This window comes from Ceratotherium simum, chromosome 6 (assembly GCF_057802395.1).
Source record: "Ceratotherium simum simum isolate JZ-2026a chromosome 6, ASM5780239v1, whole genome shotgun sequence".
Classification (NCBI taxonomy): domain Eukaryota; kingdom Metazoa; phylum Chordata; class Mammalia; order Perissodactyla; family Rhinocerotidae; genus Ceratotherium; species Ceratotherium simum.
Window position 1 is genome coordinate 45,088,055 of NC_141905.1, and position 16,976 is coordinate 45,105,030.

The following is a 16,976-nucleotide window of genomic DNA, read 5'->3' on the forward strand; positions in this document are numbered from 1 at the left end:
TCAACAGAAGCCAGGGATCCAGCCCTAACTCCTCTTGACCATGGTCTAGGAAAACCTGGAGAATGCTGACTTGGGCAGATACCCAGGGACAAGAAAGACTCTGTAAAAGTCCAATCTTCTTGAAGGGAGATTCTAGCACTCTATTGGAACAAAAAATAATACAAGTTTGAGGGTAACAGGAAGTTTGCCAGTGCTGCTCCTGCCTCCAACGTAACACAGTGCAGGGCTAAACTAGCCAGTGGGACCTCCCCGGCAGGGGAAAGGGAGGGCAGTGAATGAGTGTCCTGCTACCCTTGTTTAGTCAGACGCTGATGGAGAAACTCATTTCTCTCCAGCAGCACCCAGATGATTGAGGTAGGACCTCCATGACTTGGGAGGAAGGAGATTGGGAAAGAGACAGATAATAATGTCAAAGGAGGTTAAAAGAGTGAGATTCCTACTGAGTTTGTTCAGGACTCCAGCAGGACGCCAGTCCATAGGCTGCTTGGAGAGCCTTGCACAAGGATCCCCCTACCTGGCCTGGGAACACTGTCAGTACCCCAAGTGCAAAACCCACGCTACTCCCCACATTGTGGCTGACTCCTTGCACACACTCCCAAATGTGGTGGAGAGAGCGAGCTCCGCAACAGCAAATACGCTCAAAAAATCATGCCAGGCACTGTGGGCAAGGGAGAAACCACACAGTTGACTGTGATGCCACCTTCTAAAAAACAGAAGAGAAGTATCCAGCAGCCAGCCTGGTGAGTTGTAACGACCAGAGAAGACATACGAGCTTAAGAATTCAGCCACACGAGGTAGCAAGAAGTGTGGAGCAGGTATATTCATACAAGACTGGAGAAAATCTCAGATGTAAGCAGGCCCAACAAAAAATGTCTCCAAACTGATGACAATTAGGAAAGATTTGAGAGGGGTCTGCCACTTTATTTATTTATTTATTTTTTTGAGGAAGATTAGCCCTGAGCTAACATCTGTCATCAATCCTCCACTTTTTATTGAGGAAGACTGGCCCTGGGCTAACATCCATGCCCATCTTCCTCCACTTTATATGGGATGCCACCACAGCACGGCTTGACAAGTGGTGCATCTGTGCGCACTCGGGATCTGAACCCTAGACCGCCACAGCAGAGCACGTGCACCTAACTGCTAGGGCACCAGGCCGGCCCCAAGTGTCTGCCGCTTTAAATGCAAAAGCAGAAATGCAAAATTCCAAAGAACATGAGGAATCAAAGAAGCATGTCATCACCAAAAGATAATAATTCTACAGTAATCAAACTCAAAAACACAGAAATTGGTGACTTACCTGCTAAAGAATTCAAAATAACTGTTTTGAGGAAAGTAAATGAGCTACAAGAAAACACAGAAGGACAAGTCAATGAAATTGGGAAAACAATACATGAACAAAATAAGAAATGTAACAAAGAGATAGAAATCATAAAAAAGAACCAAACAGAAATTCTGGAGCTAAATAATTTAATGAATAAAATGAAAAATATGGTAGAGAATATCTATAGTAGAATAGACCAAACATATTAAATAAAGTGTCTTTAAAGAGAAGCACATATAAAACAAGGTTATGCATTGATCAGTTGACGAAAATGTAACCAGAGGCTTGCAGGAATCTGTTCTCCCTAGCCGTGTAATAACCCTGTATTCCCCCCAGGAACAATGATTCAGTATTTGTTAATTCAGTGTTCGTGCTGACTGTATAGAATATAACTACCGTGGATAATGAGAATCAACTATATTTATATGTATCTGTGACTATGATGCATCTGTGGGGAAATATTACAGGTAAGATTAGTGACAACAAATGTTCTCTTTTTGGAGCATTGTTCATAACTTTTAGATTGGCTTACGTAGCCATGGCTCATACATAAGATATCAGGACGGTTAACAGAGACCTGCTCACCTTTTACATTCACATTCTAATTTCTCTTATACATCTTCTTGAAATATTGAATTTTCTTGCTTTGATTATCTTTAACTTTTGTATTTGCACTTATCTATGCATTTTCTGTTTTTCCCAGTAGCTGTATAAAATCATTTGTGGAAAAAGACATGAACTAAATCAGTAAGTGACACCCTTAGGCAGCTGCCCAAGCTGATGATCATCTCATGCATAGAATCCCCATCAGAAAACCAAATTTATAGTTTTGATAGTTGTTGAACTGTTAAAGGACACAGAACATGGCCATCTGTATGGCAGATGTGCCCTGAAAACTGTGAATAATAATGTATAAGGCAACACATTATAATAACTTAACTGTCATGTGTAGATTTTCAATCCCCACGTAACATTCAGAAATTCACAAAGCACCAGTGTGCCATGTCTCTTGTAACGAGAAAGTAATAGTGAAATGCGTGTATTTATATTTATGTAATGTGTGTGTGTGTTTGTGTATGTGTACGTAGATATGTTCATATTTCTGTTGGGTATATATAAATAAATTAGAGAAATAGGCTGCTGAAATCTACTATTTTTTAAAACCACTTTGTGTGCTCCAACTCTCTTCTGCTTGTTTGCATCTGGTATAGGCCATCTCACTGGAGCCTTTTTAGTCTCGCCAGACTTTCCACATTAGCACAAAATGCCTTGTCTTCTTTTTTCTTAGCTATTTCTCTTATATTAGCTCCAAACATTTCAAACTCTAGCCTATATCTGAACAACTCCACCGTCTAAGTGGTAGATCAAGGATAAATGTGTGCAGCCTAAATTCTGATCCATTTCATATTCCATGTTACATGTGTATGTCTGTGTGTGGATGTTTGCTTATTCTGGTAGTGGAAATGAATAGGAACAATCTGTGCTAAGATGTTTGCCTAAATGTACAACTCTGGAAGAGAACAAAACTCACCAGTCACACAAATAATGAGCTAGTAACTTGGCATCCTACCTGAGTCCTCTGCTATCAACAACTAGAAACCACATTTTCCAAGTTGGGGGAAAAATCTTTAATTTTTACTGAAATTGTAAACAGAAACAGCACCATGAATGAAATAGGATGCTGATATCTATTACTGTTATACTAATGCCGTCCATTTAACTTTCAAGGACCTAAAATCTCCTTTTAAAAAAAGCTTAAGGGCCAGCCCCAGTGGCCTAGTGGTCAAGTTCAGCACACTCCAGTTTATTGGCCCAGGTTCGGCTCCCAGGCACAGACCTACACCACTCTGTTAGCAGCCATGCAGTGCTGGTGGCCCACATGCTAAAATAGAGGAAGACTGGCATGGATGTTGGCTCAGGGTGAAAAAAAAGAGCTTAAAATTCTATTTAGAGATCATTTATAATCTTTATATGATATCATTATATAAATAATAAGCTTTATTCTCTATTTCCACAGCTAGGCAATTGTTTCTCCTTTTTTCCCATTCAAAGATAGAAACTAAAATAATTTATTGTAGAATCATATTTCTACTGTAATTTCAAAGAATAATAAAAATATATATAGGCATATAAATTCTTTTGGGTACAATTATGTGTAACACTCAAAAATAAGCTTAAATCCTAAAATGAGAGTGATTGGAATTGAATTCTTTTTTGAATTAATCTTAAATAGCAATGATAAACAAATGCATAGTAAGACCTTTTTCATATAGTCTAATAACGATCTTTGTTGGACTTTGTCACCAAGTGTATTTTTTAAAGGCAAACAAAGAAATATAATGTAGGGTTTATTTTAAATGATGAGATATTAAAAATTATATCTATTTATAAATGTGATTTTTAAGTGGTAAAAGAAACCTGTCAGTGATGAATAAAAAAATTAATTGATGATAATACATTAAAGCACCATAGCACTTTTATATTGCCTTTTCTGAGTTTCAAAAACGTTTGGACAGCTAGAGAAAAATATACATATTTTTCATAGTTAGGGTCTTTGAATTTGCAAATATGTCTTTGGATTTGCAAATATTACATTGTGAGAAATAAAATCCTTCAAACCATCTATTCCAACCAATTACTGTCATATAATATTTATTTCCAGAAACTTAATCTTGAATAAGACTGGAAAAATTAGAAAATGTTGAGATTTAGAGAATATTTATATTTTATTTTCTCCTTGACTAAAAATAATTCCTTTCTTGTAACAATTAACATTCTATTACTTCCACCAAATCCTCAGCATGGTTTCATTTACATCTTGGATTCTGAGACTCTAATACCGGGTTAGTTATTTTTTTTTATCTACATATATAAATAATACTTCAAACTTTACATCTAGTCAAATTGAATTTACATTATTAAAACAGCATGAATAAAACTGTCAACCTGTCTTTGCATAATCTAAAATTTCCAAAAATAATATAATGTCATTGTATAGTAAAAATGTATTTGAATGTTAGATAAACTATCATAGTATCAGATGAGAGGGTCATAAGGTTTGATTGTTTTACTTTAAATATCTTTGATATATAATCACAGATTTAAGTCCCAAAGTTTCATAATGAATAGATGATGTACTGCTTATTCCATTGAAAACTTACTTTCTTTCAATTAAAAAATTTGTTAAAAAGAAAAAAATTGGCTCCAGTGATAGTGAGTTGATATAAAAATCAATGTTATAGCAAATTGTTCTTTTAGGGACATATTATATGGGCTTGCAGAATTGATTAAATAGGGAAAGTTGTTGTTTTCAGCACCCTTTCCACTCACTTTTTGTTGTAAAGCTCTTGTTTCCCTGGCTTCCAGCCACTCATTGATCTCAGTATCTTCAACATTTTGGTATATGATCTGAGCTCTCCCTGGATCTCCTGTTCCTTCCTCAAAATACCAGTTTTATAGCCCTTGGCCATAGTACTTCAGGATCCTGCTCTATAATGAATCTAGTCCAACAGTATATGCTGTCTCAGTGAGTAAACTGAAAGAGATGAACACACTGTTTTCAAAATTTCCATATACTTACTGTTCAAGGTTTTTCTTTGTTTGTTTTGTCTTTGTTTTGCTTTGTTCTGATTTTTTGATTCAACCCCACAGAGCAGTTATTTTCTTTGGCAACAAAGGTCTTTGATTAAATACTATAAGTTTACCATATTAGATATCTGGAGACAAATCACCATCATTCAATTTTAAATTTTTATAATTTAAAAATTAAAGCAAAGCTACATAAGAATGGGTGAATTTTTATAAGAGAGTTCAATGTCTTTTGGGACAGGGATTACATTAAAAAATATTAAGGGGGCTGGCCCCCTGGTGTAATGGTTAATTGCGGCATGCTCCACTTTGGCGACCTGAGTTCACAGCTTCAGATCCCGGGTGCAGACCTACACCACTTGTCAGCCATTCTGTGGTGGCATCCCACATACAAAATAGAGGAAGACTGGCACAGACCTTAGCTCAGGGTGAATCTTCCTCAGCAAAAAAAAAAAAAAAAAAAAAAGATTAAAATGTTGGCTTGGAAGCCTCTTAGTTAACTAACATTTCCACTAAAGCCCTCCCTCACTGGTCTCTCAATGTTCTTACATGTGCTATTTAAAGCATCTTCTCTCGCTTCATTCTCATTTCTCTTTGAGCTGCGGAAAGTCCAAGTTTGCCTTTTAAAGCTACCTGCCAGGAGGGCTGACTTGATAAAGACTCACTACTTTGCATTTATGGTTTATTTCTTTAATCATAATTGAATTCTTCTTCTAAATCAGAAGTTGCAAACTATCGTGGTTGCTTTGCCAAGGAATATATTTTTTGGCCCATTAAATTCATAGTTTAATTCTCTAAAATCTCTTGTCAACCTTAGAACCAAGAGATTTCATGTAAAATTAGACTATTAGAAGACCCGGTAACCTTGGCTCCATATCCCATTATGGCAAGAATTTGCTGGGGCTGAGTAGTGGCTGCCACTTTAGAGAGGGTATGCGCTTCCCAGTCACCACCATTCCCATCAGGCTTGCTTCACTCATTTACATTACCTGATAGATCCCGGTAGACTTTTGAGTTTGTAGCCCTGAAAATAGAGGTAAATGAGACAACTTCTCTTTTTTTGTCTGAAACTATTTCTCTGTGAAGGAATCCCATTTAAAAACTCACAAAACATATCTCAGAACAAATAAAAAAGTTTCTGCTGTGTAGAGGCACAGAGCTTATGTTTATTGACAAAATTTGTTTATTCATTGTGACAATTCAGTGATTAAGGAAGTAAATTGTAAAATGTAAGCACAACAAAAAAGTACACCATATTCTGATGTGGGTGGAAAGTGCTAAATCAGGGACAGTTTAGGAGAAGGTGATACCTAATTAAATTGAAATGTAATAATGAGTAGGATTCTGGCTAAAGTTTGAGGACCGGAGACTCTGGATGTAGGAATACATCATGCAAAGACATACAGATAAGAGAAAATAACAGTGAATCTCTGGTGGAGATCAATGAGAAATAAAGCTAGACACTTAGTCCAAATGCCAAATCATGGTCTTATATTCCACATTAAATTTTTCTCTTGTTTTAATCCAAAATGAAAAGATATGACCATCTCTCCAATTCCTGTCACATGATGGCTTTCTACTCAACCAGTATTACAAGCACTGAAGAAACTTCTGGCTTTCTCTCTCCTCTGATAGACAGGGCATCCGTTGTCTCCAACTCTCTTCCTCAAACCTACCACTTGCATGTAATTACCAACGTGGATTTCATTGATCTCTCTGAAATGTTTTTTTATTTTAAATAGAGTAACTAACTTCCTCATACGATTTAAATTCCAGCTTGTAGATAACTGAGAGCATCAAGGTTTTTTAGGGAGGAACGACAGACGCATTTTCTCCACGGGAACTAAGATGCTAATGGTCATAAATTGGTCCAAATGTGCTTCCCACTGAATCAGGGCCTTCTATTTCTTTACCCGAAGCAAGGACCATGACGTTGGAAATTTCAGACTTTATAAGAACTCCTATATGTGTAATAAAAAGCTGGGTTTTGTGCTGGAAAACTTCTGGTGTGCTGCTGATGAAATGAGAAGTGACAGTTTTTCCTCTGTTTTCTTCTCAGCTCACTCCAGTTGGCACCACGATATTTACAGGATTTGCTGGAGACAATGGAGCTACAGACATAGATGATGGCCCAAACGGACAGATAGAATATGTTATTCAATATAATCCAGCTGATCCGGTATGTAAATACCTACTTGCAATGTGACTTCACTAAGAGGAATAAAGTTAATGTTTACTTCAGCTGATATTTCTTGTGTTATTCTATTTTCAGCGTCTGGAATCATATTAGTAATCAGACTGTAATTAAAAATTATCTCAAAATTGCATTCTTTTTAATATTTGTGCTTACTTTTAAAAGCTAGTTTTTGGTGGTATTTGTAGGTAAAAGTTTAAAATGTATTTATAGTTATAATATTCCATTTTTACTAAATTTCCATGAGCTTTGTGGACTGCTAAGCATTCTAAATAAATCATTGGGGATGATATAACCAATAAGATACGTATGCTTTATGGAACTTGCAAATTAATACCACCACTGCCCCTTCGCCGCATAAACATACACCAAACACATTTCTGGTCATGACAAGCCCTGAAAATCCCAACCATCCCACCAATCAAACCTAGGGTAGAGAAGAGGGCCAAGCCTCCAGCTATAGGCCCCGTTTTTTTTTTGTATTAAACCATGAGATTTCTACATTGTTTTTTAGGCTGTGAAATTATTTCTTCTAATGATATATTATACATAGTATAGATAAAATCAGAATTATTTTTTTGAAACTAGAGCTGGAACTCCTGTCTCCCTTCCTCTTTTCCCAAGGCAACTTCTCTCAGAACACCATGGGCTCCCCAGAGCATAGTTTTAAAATAACCTCTTAAGAGAATTTTCTAAATTAATGCTTCTCCTTTATGTTTAATATTAGAAATATAAAAAGTGGTAAAGTTAACACTATATCTTTAAGTTATATATATTTATTATATAAGCTTTAAACAAACAAATAAAACTATTGAGGTTGCAGAGACTAAGAACTCACAATAAGATCCACCTCACAAATTTATTGTGAGAATTAAGTGAATTGTGACTGCATTTTCTCATTTTATTGTCACAAATCAATTAGTAGTAGTATCTCTATTGCTTAGGAGAGAAAACAGGACCATGGGTGAAGTGATTTGCCTGGTATTTGCCTGACTCTTACTAGCCGTAGAGTCAGGAGTCCGATTTCAGAGTAACACGTGCTCTACTCTTCCTCTATAGTGCTCTGATAAAGCGGTTGTAGTAATTGTGTCAAAATTTTCAAAAAATTTGGAGAATAAAAACAAAACAAAAAAAGAGCCCATGGGCATAGCAGGGTCAAAGAAAGATCTGGGAAGATTTGTTTTGTTTCGTTTTTGTTTTTCCCCTAAGAAGTATGTCTCTACATGTTTGTAAGCAGAGGCAACGAAACCAAGAGATGGGAGGATGAGGGGAATGTGACAGAGAAGGACAATAAGTATAAGGGGTTACACAAGAAATGCAGTGGAAAAGATCAAAGAAACAGCAGAGGAGAAAAGGGCAAGAGAAACACTTTTTCCTTAAAAGTAGACAGCTGACTACACAGTCTATTTCTAAACCATTTATTTTCTTTACTATTTAGGCTTTAAAATAATTAATTGTATGTGTGTGCCATGTTTCTAGCTTAAATTTTATGAAGATCATTTCCCAACCTTACTCCTTAAGTTGTAAAAATGAAACCTCCCAACCAGTATAGAATAGCCAGGCCGTGCATTTTAGGGAAATATTACACTGCGTAAAAAACCAAACCTATCCAAGGTTTAGATATAGTGTGAGACAAAAATGTATTACTTAGAAGCTATCTTTTAGAAGTTTTGTGAGGCTGAAATTCCTTGTGAGCTATCCTGTAATTCCTTCTGAATGCTTCCCCTTTTCAAGGATTTGTGGGCTTGGCATCAAATACAATATGTACCTTTTACTACCCACAGATTGAATGAGCCAATCAGTCACATGCAGTTTCCAAATTACAACAAAAGAAAAATGTTCTTTAGCAAGCCAGCGCTACTGTGGAATAAAGAAATTAACTCTCTGGCATGGTCCTAATTGAATGAGGCAAAAGAATAAGACATCAAGACAGTGTTTAATTTAGGATGTCTTGGAGGGGAAAACATTAACCAAGTCACATCCTTACAGAAAATCCATCTTTAGCCATTGTAGAAACTTAATGTAAACCTCAGTATCAGTTTCATCTCTTGTAAGATCTATGAGGGAGAAATGATTTCTATATCCAGCTACTGTTACATTTCTAGTAATTCTGCTTATATTAACAGCACCATAATATTCTCCTGCTTATTTCCTAAAGTCAAAACAAAATTGTATGTATTATGAACAAATGTAATCTGAAAATGTGGCCACCTCTGGCCTTTGCAACTGCAATCATATTTCTTTCAAATTAGTCGCACACTGTATGGTAAATGGTAAAAAATATAGATGGGTCTGTTCTACTTAAAAATCTCAGGTTTGTTTTTATTTCCATCTGATGCTACATTATTCATTACCAGAAATCACAAACTGATGACCTGGAATTTCATTCAACTCACAGACATTTTGTTTGGCCACAAATCATGTTAAATAATTTTTTGAGCTAAATAATCTAAAAACCATGAAATTTCACATTCAAATTTAGGTTTCTCTCTTAAGAAATATGACAACACCAGTGCTGACTTTCAATAAAACAATCAGCTAGAGTTGAATTGCAGTTTTCTCATTAAGAACAAACTTTTACCACCGAGGCAATATTTGTACATCCACTTATACCTTTGTTGCTTTGCTCATTTACATTATCCACTTCATCCTGGTAGAAATTTACAAATGTAACTCTTGCCTTAGAGTAATACAAAGTATTTTTAGTTGATTCTTCCCATCACGTTAAACACTGGCCTCACGTGTTTCTGATAAGAGAAATCAATGGAAATTTGAATCATGTTTCCCTGTATGTAATGTGTCATTTTTCTCTGGCTGCTATCAAGATTTTCTTTTAATCTTGAGTGTTTGGCAACTTGACTATTGCATGCCAAGGTGTAGTTTTCTTTGTATTTACCCTTTTTTGGGGGGCTTTGCTGAACTTCTTTAATGTCTGAATTTGTCCTTCACCAGTTAAAATAAATTATCAGTCATTATTTATTCAGTGCTTTTATGCCTGTTTCCCTGACTTTTCTCCCTCTGAGACTACAATTACAGATGTGTTAGGCATTTACACTTTGCTCCACAAGTATAAACTCAGTTCAAATATTTTCAATATATTTTAATCACTTATCTGCAACTGGATATTTTCTATTGATCTGTGTTCAAGGTCACTCTGTTCTCTGCCATCTCCATGCTATTGTTAAACCTATCCAATATATCCAATGATTCTTTTTTTTTTTTTCATTTCAGATACTATAATCTTCAGGTCTAAATTTTCCATATTTTTATATTTTTTATTTCTTTGCTGAGACTTCTCATCTTTTCACTTATAGTGAGCATATTATTTTTGCATCTCTGAGCACAGGCGTAGTTATAATAGCTGCTTTAAAATCTTTGCATGCTTGTTCTAACGTTGGTCTTCTTTGATATTCTCTCCTCTTAAACAGGGATTATATTTCCTGGTTCATCATATGTCAAGTTGTTTTGGACTCTATCCTGGACATTGTGAAGGTTTTATTGTGGACAGACTCTACATTCTGTTATATTCCTCTGAGGAGATTTGTTTGTTTGTTTGTTTTTAATTTTATCAGAGAATTTGATTGGACTCAAACTGAAAACTGTTCCTCTTGGGTGCAGCTCGAATCTCAATTCAGTGTATTTGTAGTCTGACCCATGCAGGTGTGGGGTAGCAATCAACTAGAGATTTGGACACAGTATATAAGCAGAATTTTGTTTTCTCCTTTTCTGGTTTTCTCCTTTCCAGTATTCCTCCCTCACTTTCCATCAGCTTTGGTTGTCCCAAAATCTATCCCCTGATTCTTCAGGCCAGAAAGACATCAGGCTTTCTAACAGTTTTAATTGTCCCCTTGAGGTGTTAAATTCAGCCTTACCCCAGGCTAACTACTATAAGACAGGAAACTCACCCCTGTTGTCTCTTCTCGCAAGTCTCTAATCTTCTCCAGAATATGCCTGCTTTGGTTACCTCTCCAGGGACATCAGGTATTTTTTGTTTATTTTTTTTCCGGAGTTTATAGGTGTTATTTGCGGAAAGATAGAGTTAGTAGGAGTTAATCAACCATATAGAAGCAGAACAATTAATTCCCAATGAATTTCTATCTTCAATATATCTTTAGAAAACTAGTAGTCTTATTCATTTGCTTCTGAACTGCCTTGGCTTTCCTAAATATTAGGCAATAGCAACAATGGTAGAAGCACTTCAAAGTTTTAACAGAAAAAGAACATACATTCATTTCATCCATGACTGTGGACCTGCAGTGATGGTCTGCTAGTCTGCTAGTTTGCCACAGGCACTAGTTTGTAACCAGAGACATTAACATTTCAAATCTACTTCAGGCTGATTTCTCTATAAGAAAGGGAGAATTGGAGAAAGAATTGAAAAGAGAGGGAGACTTGAGATGTTTATTCAACTCTCTCTATAAAAAAAGAGAAGATAGTTCTTTCTAATAGAAGAACATATGTGAAGATACCCTCATGTCTATGTGTTCCTAGGTAGCAGAGGAGTAAAAGTATAATACTTAAAATTATGAAGTTGAAGACTTAGCAAATGTAGTGGTTATCAATTACCAGTGATATATGTCACCACCAATCCTTGAGACAAGTCTTAGGGAATAGCATAATGTATTAGTATCTATTGCTATATGACAAACTATCACAAACTTAGTGTGTGTTGGCTTAAAACAACACACACTTATTTTTGTAGTTTCTGTGGCTTAAGCATTTGAACACACTGAGCTAGGCCCTGCACTTAGGCTCTCACAAGGTTGCAATCTAGGTGTTGACTAGATTAGTTCTCATATGGAAACTTGACTAGGGAAGTGTAGGGGAGGAAGAAGTATTCCTCTACCTTCTAGGTCCTTCTGGCTGGTCTAAGAATTAAATTGACATGAGATAGAATAACAGGAGAAAATCAAACAGTGTTTAATAACATGTATACATGGAAGAAACCCGGGAAAACTGAGTAACTCTCCAAAATGGCTGAAGCCACCACATTAAATACCATCTTCAGCTAAAGACAAAGGAGGATGTTGGGGGTAGTGGTTTGGAACTTCACATGGGAAGAAGACCATTTACATGGAGATGGAAAAGCAGATGTTTGATAAACAAGTAATTGTTGGGCCATTTATAGACAATGCCCCCCCCCCCGAAAGAGATCTTTTGATAAAATGGCCCTTGCTAGATGCCTTCCTGTCTACCACACCTAGAATCATGTATGGTGACAGCTCCTTCCTAGGAGGAGGCCCTTCCAGGCCCTTTTATCTTAAAGTCTTTTAGGCAATTTAGAGGATGATTAAATGTTCTTCCTGAGTCTTTTGTTCTTAAAAATAATCAAGCCAGAGAGATACACTTTGGGTGGCAAATTCTGATTCCCCACAGAAGAATCCCCTTCCATGTAAGCTCAGACTGCTGTCAGAATTCCTTTCTGTATGGTTGTAGGACAGAGGGCCTTGGCTTCTTGCTATCTGTTGCCCGGAGGTCGCTCTCAATTCTTAGAGATCACCCTTAGTTCCTTGGCTGCTTACTTCATCAGACCTGAAAGGAGAGTACCTAGAGCTAGTCTGTTTGCAAGTCATGTCCTCTAGACAGGGAACTAGAAAAATCTGTACTATGCTCATCACAGTTATTGTGAAATACTATTTTTTACTTCTTCATGATAATACAAAGTAAGGCCATTCATAATACATTGAACTTATTAGATTGTTAAAAAAAAAAGAGAGAGAGAAGAAAAACTCTTTAAAATGTTTAAAATGGGTCGGAATTTGTCATCACATGCTCTGCAAAAATTTTCATTTTGAGGAGTTTATCTTATATGGAAAAATGCAATTATAATAGACACCATTCTGATGTTTTAAATCCCATTGTTGAGTCAGATTGATAAGAGTATTCATACAACAGATTATCATATGACTTTTCTTATATTAATCATTTTTTTATGCCAGACTAAAGTGGTGTTTATTCAGCATTTTAAGTGTTTTGAGCTAAAGTGGTAAGGAGGGAACTGACGGCATATCCCTTACAGCAGTCTCCGGTGGACTAAGGAAGCAGCATAGTACTTCTATTAACTAGCGCTGCTGTTCATAGAAGCACTGAGGCCAGTTAAGCCGTATGCAGGGCGGCTTCTTTCCTGGATTAGAGTGCTGTTTCAGTGGGTGGGGGGTAACATCTTTCATCAAGTCCTCCTAAGGAGATTGTCCTTTTGTAATATACTTGACTCCCTATCGCTTTGAGAGAATTGAGAAAAAAAAGAGGTATAATGCTTTTGTAATATGTAAGCATGTAATACATTTGAATTTCCTGAGTCAGGAAGTTGAAATCACAGTTGAAGTGTAAAAGGTTTCTAACAAATTATTATCCTGAAGTAGTTTTGCCTGTAAGTCAAAGTCCAAATTTCAGATACTATTGAAATATTTTGGGCTAAGCAAATACAATGTTGCTTACTTTTAGGTAGGTTACTAAGAACACTATCTTATACTTTAGTAATGCTTTTACGGGGCGCATTATATCATGACAGTCTCATGGCCTCATAAAGCCATATTTATTCTTATTTCACAATGAACACTCATGTTTAATTAAGTCATTGTCTGAAGTCCTTCTGTGTGTAAAACTGTGAACCCAGGTCTTTTCACCGTAAATCTGTAACATTTTAACTTTACAACATACCTGCCTCTGAAGCCAACCAAAAACTTCTAAACACAATTTCTTAGGAAACTAGTTAGAACAAGGTGAAATGAGCTACATTGTAATCTTTAATGTATCCTTAAATGTGCCTATATGTGTGTGGGGGGGGAGGGGGCAGGGAGGGATAAGTTTGTATGAAACAGAGACACAGTGACCAGAGTGTTGGTATTCTACTAGGAGCAAATTAACATTGCTCCTCAAATCCCAGGCCCTTTCGAGTGGACAAGGGCCACATGATCTTGCTTAATCCTCCACTTTTCACTTCAGGTAATTTACATTAGTGGAGTCACCCCACCAATGGCAACCAACCTATGCATGGATCAGCAGGTAATGGCGTGGTGGCCTGATTTAATCAGCAACAAGCTTAAGACTGAATAGAGACTGATTAGGACACAGAATTGGTGCTGTTTATTTAAACTAAGAGATAAAGTCACAGTCATGTTCCAGGTGAACAAATGGGGAGAGCCTGAAGAGAGAGAGAGAGAGAGAATGGGGGTGATGGAGAGAGAGACAGAGAGAGATTGAGAGATAGAGAGAGAGACTTCAAAAAGATGTAGAAAAACAATGATAAGAGAATCTACAGATTCTTCAGATCTGTCAGAGAAGTCTTTCTTGTTACCTAAATTCCTACCACTTCCTGGTTACAGGCCCAGTGAGGCATTTGTATCTTGGCTCCGCCCTTAGATCACCAGGAAACAGATATACACATATACGTTTATTTGTGTTATCTGTGTGTCTGGGTGTGTGTGCGTATCTTAAAAATAAATCTCTCTTCTTTTGAATTGACTTCCTAGTCCTTCCTTATAGTTGAATGGAGAATATCACAAACAATATTTATAAATATAGCATAGATATGAGAGATCAAACAGAATCTTCTCTGCTTCCTAGAAAATGATGAATGACCACAGCTCTCAGCTGAGAACAAATAGCACTAAGTACCCCATATTCCATTTCTAGAGCATCTGTAACTGTGGGGCCCAATGCCTCCTTATAGAACTAGCAGGTGCAATTTTGTCTGCATTGGTACTAACCCAGCTTCACACGTATTCATAAAGAGGGCTATGGGGGAATGGAGTCATCTGTGGAGAAACAGAGTTGATAGAGTGTCCAAATTCCGTCTCCCTTCTTTGCTTAAGTCAGTATGAGAGTGCAGGGGTGAGTGGGCCTTACACATGCCTCTTATACTTTTTCCCATACTTCCAACAGGGATAAAATTGTTTACACTGTTATATGCCTTCATTTACTAAATGGAGAATTGACTCGTCTGACAGTTGTTGAGTCACTAAACTTCTAGGGAGTTGTGAATGGACCTTTCTTGATGGAGACCAGACGTTCGGGGCCTGTGGGTATTAAAAGGCTTAGCCATCATTGAATTTCCCTCATTAATACTGAGCAGGTAGATGTCAGCATTTAAATTCTCATCATCCAAGGAAACCAGTGCCGGTTTGTGTTTTTACAGAGCAGTGTCCAAAGTAAGGTCATGGCCTTACTTCTAGAAATCTAGGTTGCTTAAGGAGACGGACATGCTACGCTCCTCCACGCCTCTGCTTTGTTGATGAACCAAAGATCTAAGTATGAGACGAGAGGAAAATAAATGGTGAGAGGAGAGAGAAGGCAGACTCCATCTCCCTGCCCACCTCAAACAGCTCTTCGACAAGAGTATAAGACTAGGACGTTCACCGATACAAACACACACACACACACACACACACACACACATGAGTTACGGGATCCTTTTGACATTTATTATTAAGGGAGTCAGATAGGAATAGACAAAGCACACCTTTTAGTAATTACTAAAAACGGAAAACATTTAATGCTCATCACGTTATTACCTTTGACAATCTTCACTCAAACTATATTTAAAAGTTCATCCCCATCTGACATCAAGCCAATTGATTAACCTAACATATCTAGCTCCAAAATAAAGAAAAAATAAAATAATTATCCTTCTTAAGAATGTATTATAGAAGCTTATTGTTGAGTTGAGTTTATAAGCAAATGCCAAAATTCATACTTAGCATATATGCTTATCTTGGTCCTCTCCCTCTCTCGGTCCAGTATTTCTCAAAGTAAAACTTGTACCATCTACATGAGAATCACCTGAGAGTTTTGTTAGAGATGTAGATTTCTGAGAATGTCTGAAATTTGGGGGAATAGATGCTGGGAATCTGCAATCTAAATGATACATTTCTGTGATCCTCATATACTCTAAACTTTGAGAATAATTGTCCCTTTCCTTTATAACTTATCATATAACAATTTTTTAAAGAAACTACTACGTTTTCTTACTAATTTTGCTCTTTTTTTCCTCCTTAGGTAAAGCTTTAGAAATATTATTAGAATGGGACATTTACTTCAAGTTGATCTAATCCAATATTCTTTTTGCTGGAGGAAAAATAAAGAGCACCCTAAAGATATATCATATTTACTTCTAATTTTTCTCATGATTATTATTCTGTAGTTTTCAAGACAGAATTGATACTCCATAAATATTTGTTTAATTATTAAATTAGTTAATTTGACTACAAAGGCTTTCCATATGCAATCATTCATAAGTAATATTGATCATAAAGCAGATATTCTCTTTATGTTTCTTGAAACATAAGTATTTATGAAATAACTGGCAAAATGAATATCTCAGATATCTATGAAAGATGGACTTAGCTAATAAGAATTAAGTTTAATTAAAAAGTGCTCTGAAGATCAATATAATCCCTAACTAATTATATTGTTTGTAATAATTCTACAAATGTCCAATGAAAATTGTCAACTAAAAAAAGATCACAAACATCCATTAAGTTACTTTGCTGGAGGCATAAAAATAAATATCTCCATATCATAGACTGAGATCCTTGAGAAATCTGTAAAGGGAAACAGAAAATACACAAATTACAAGTGGTGTTTGGAAGACTAATGTAACATCACATCAAAGACTTATCCTAAATGGGATGACAAAGAAGCTGTCACCGAGTAGGATTTGCAAGATTTACTATCCAGAGAAATGAGGGATGGGATGTTCAGGTAGGAGAAAACAAGAGCAAATGTCAGGTGTGAAGAGTAATGGTGTATATGGAAAGGAGAGGAGACTACAGAATGAGGACACATAGACGGGAGATGGTTATGTATCAAAGTGCTTTCAGCTGCAAATAACAGGAAACTAAATTAAAAGTGGCTTAGCCAGTCAGGTCA

The 16,976-nt window shown here is 36.4% G+C and overlaps 1 protein-coding gene across 7 annotated transcripts in view; it reads left to right on the forward strand.

Annotated features, from left to right (window-relative positions):
- Positions 1 to 16,976, forward strand: part of PCDH15 (protocadherin related 15) — a 1,681,754-nt gene that overhangs the window by 1,200,247 nt on the left and 464,531 nt on the right. For all 7 annotated transcript variants that reach the window (XM_087432193.1, XM_087432194.1, XM_087432195.1 and 4 more), the window contains one exon: positions 6,972 to 7,091. In XM_087432193.1, the coding sequence (XP_087288319.1) occupies positions 6,972 to 7,091 (120 nt within the window). The remainder of the gene's footprint in view (positions 1 to 6,971; positions 7,092 to 16,976) is intronic.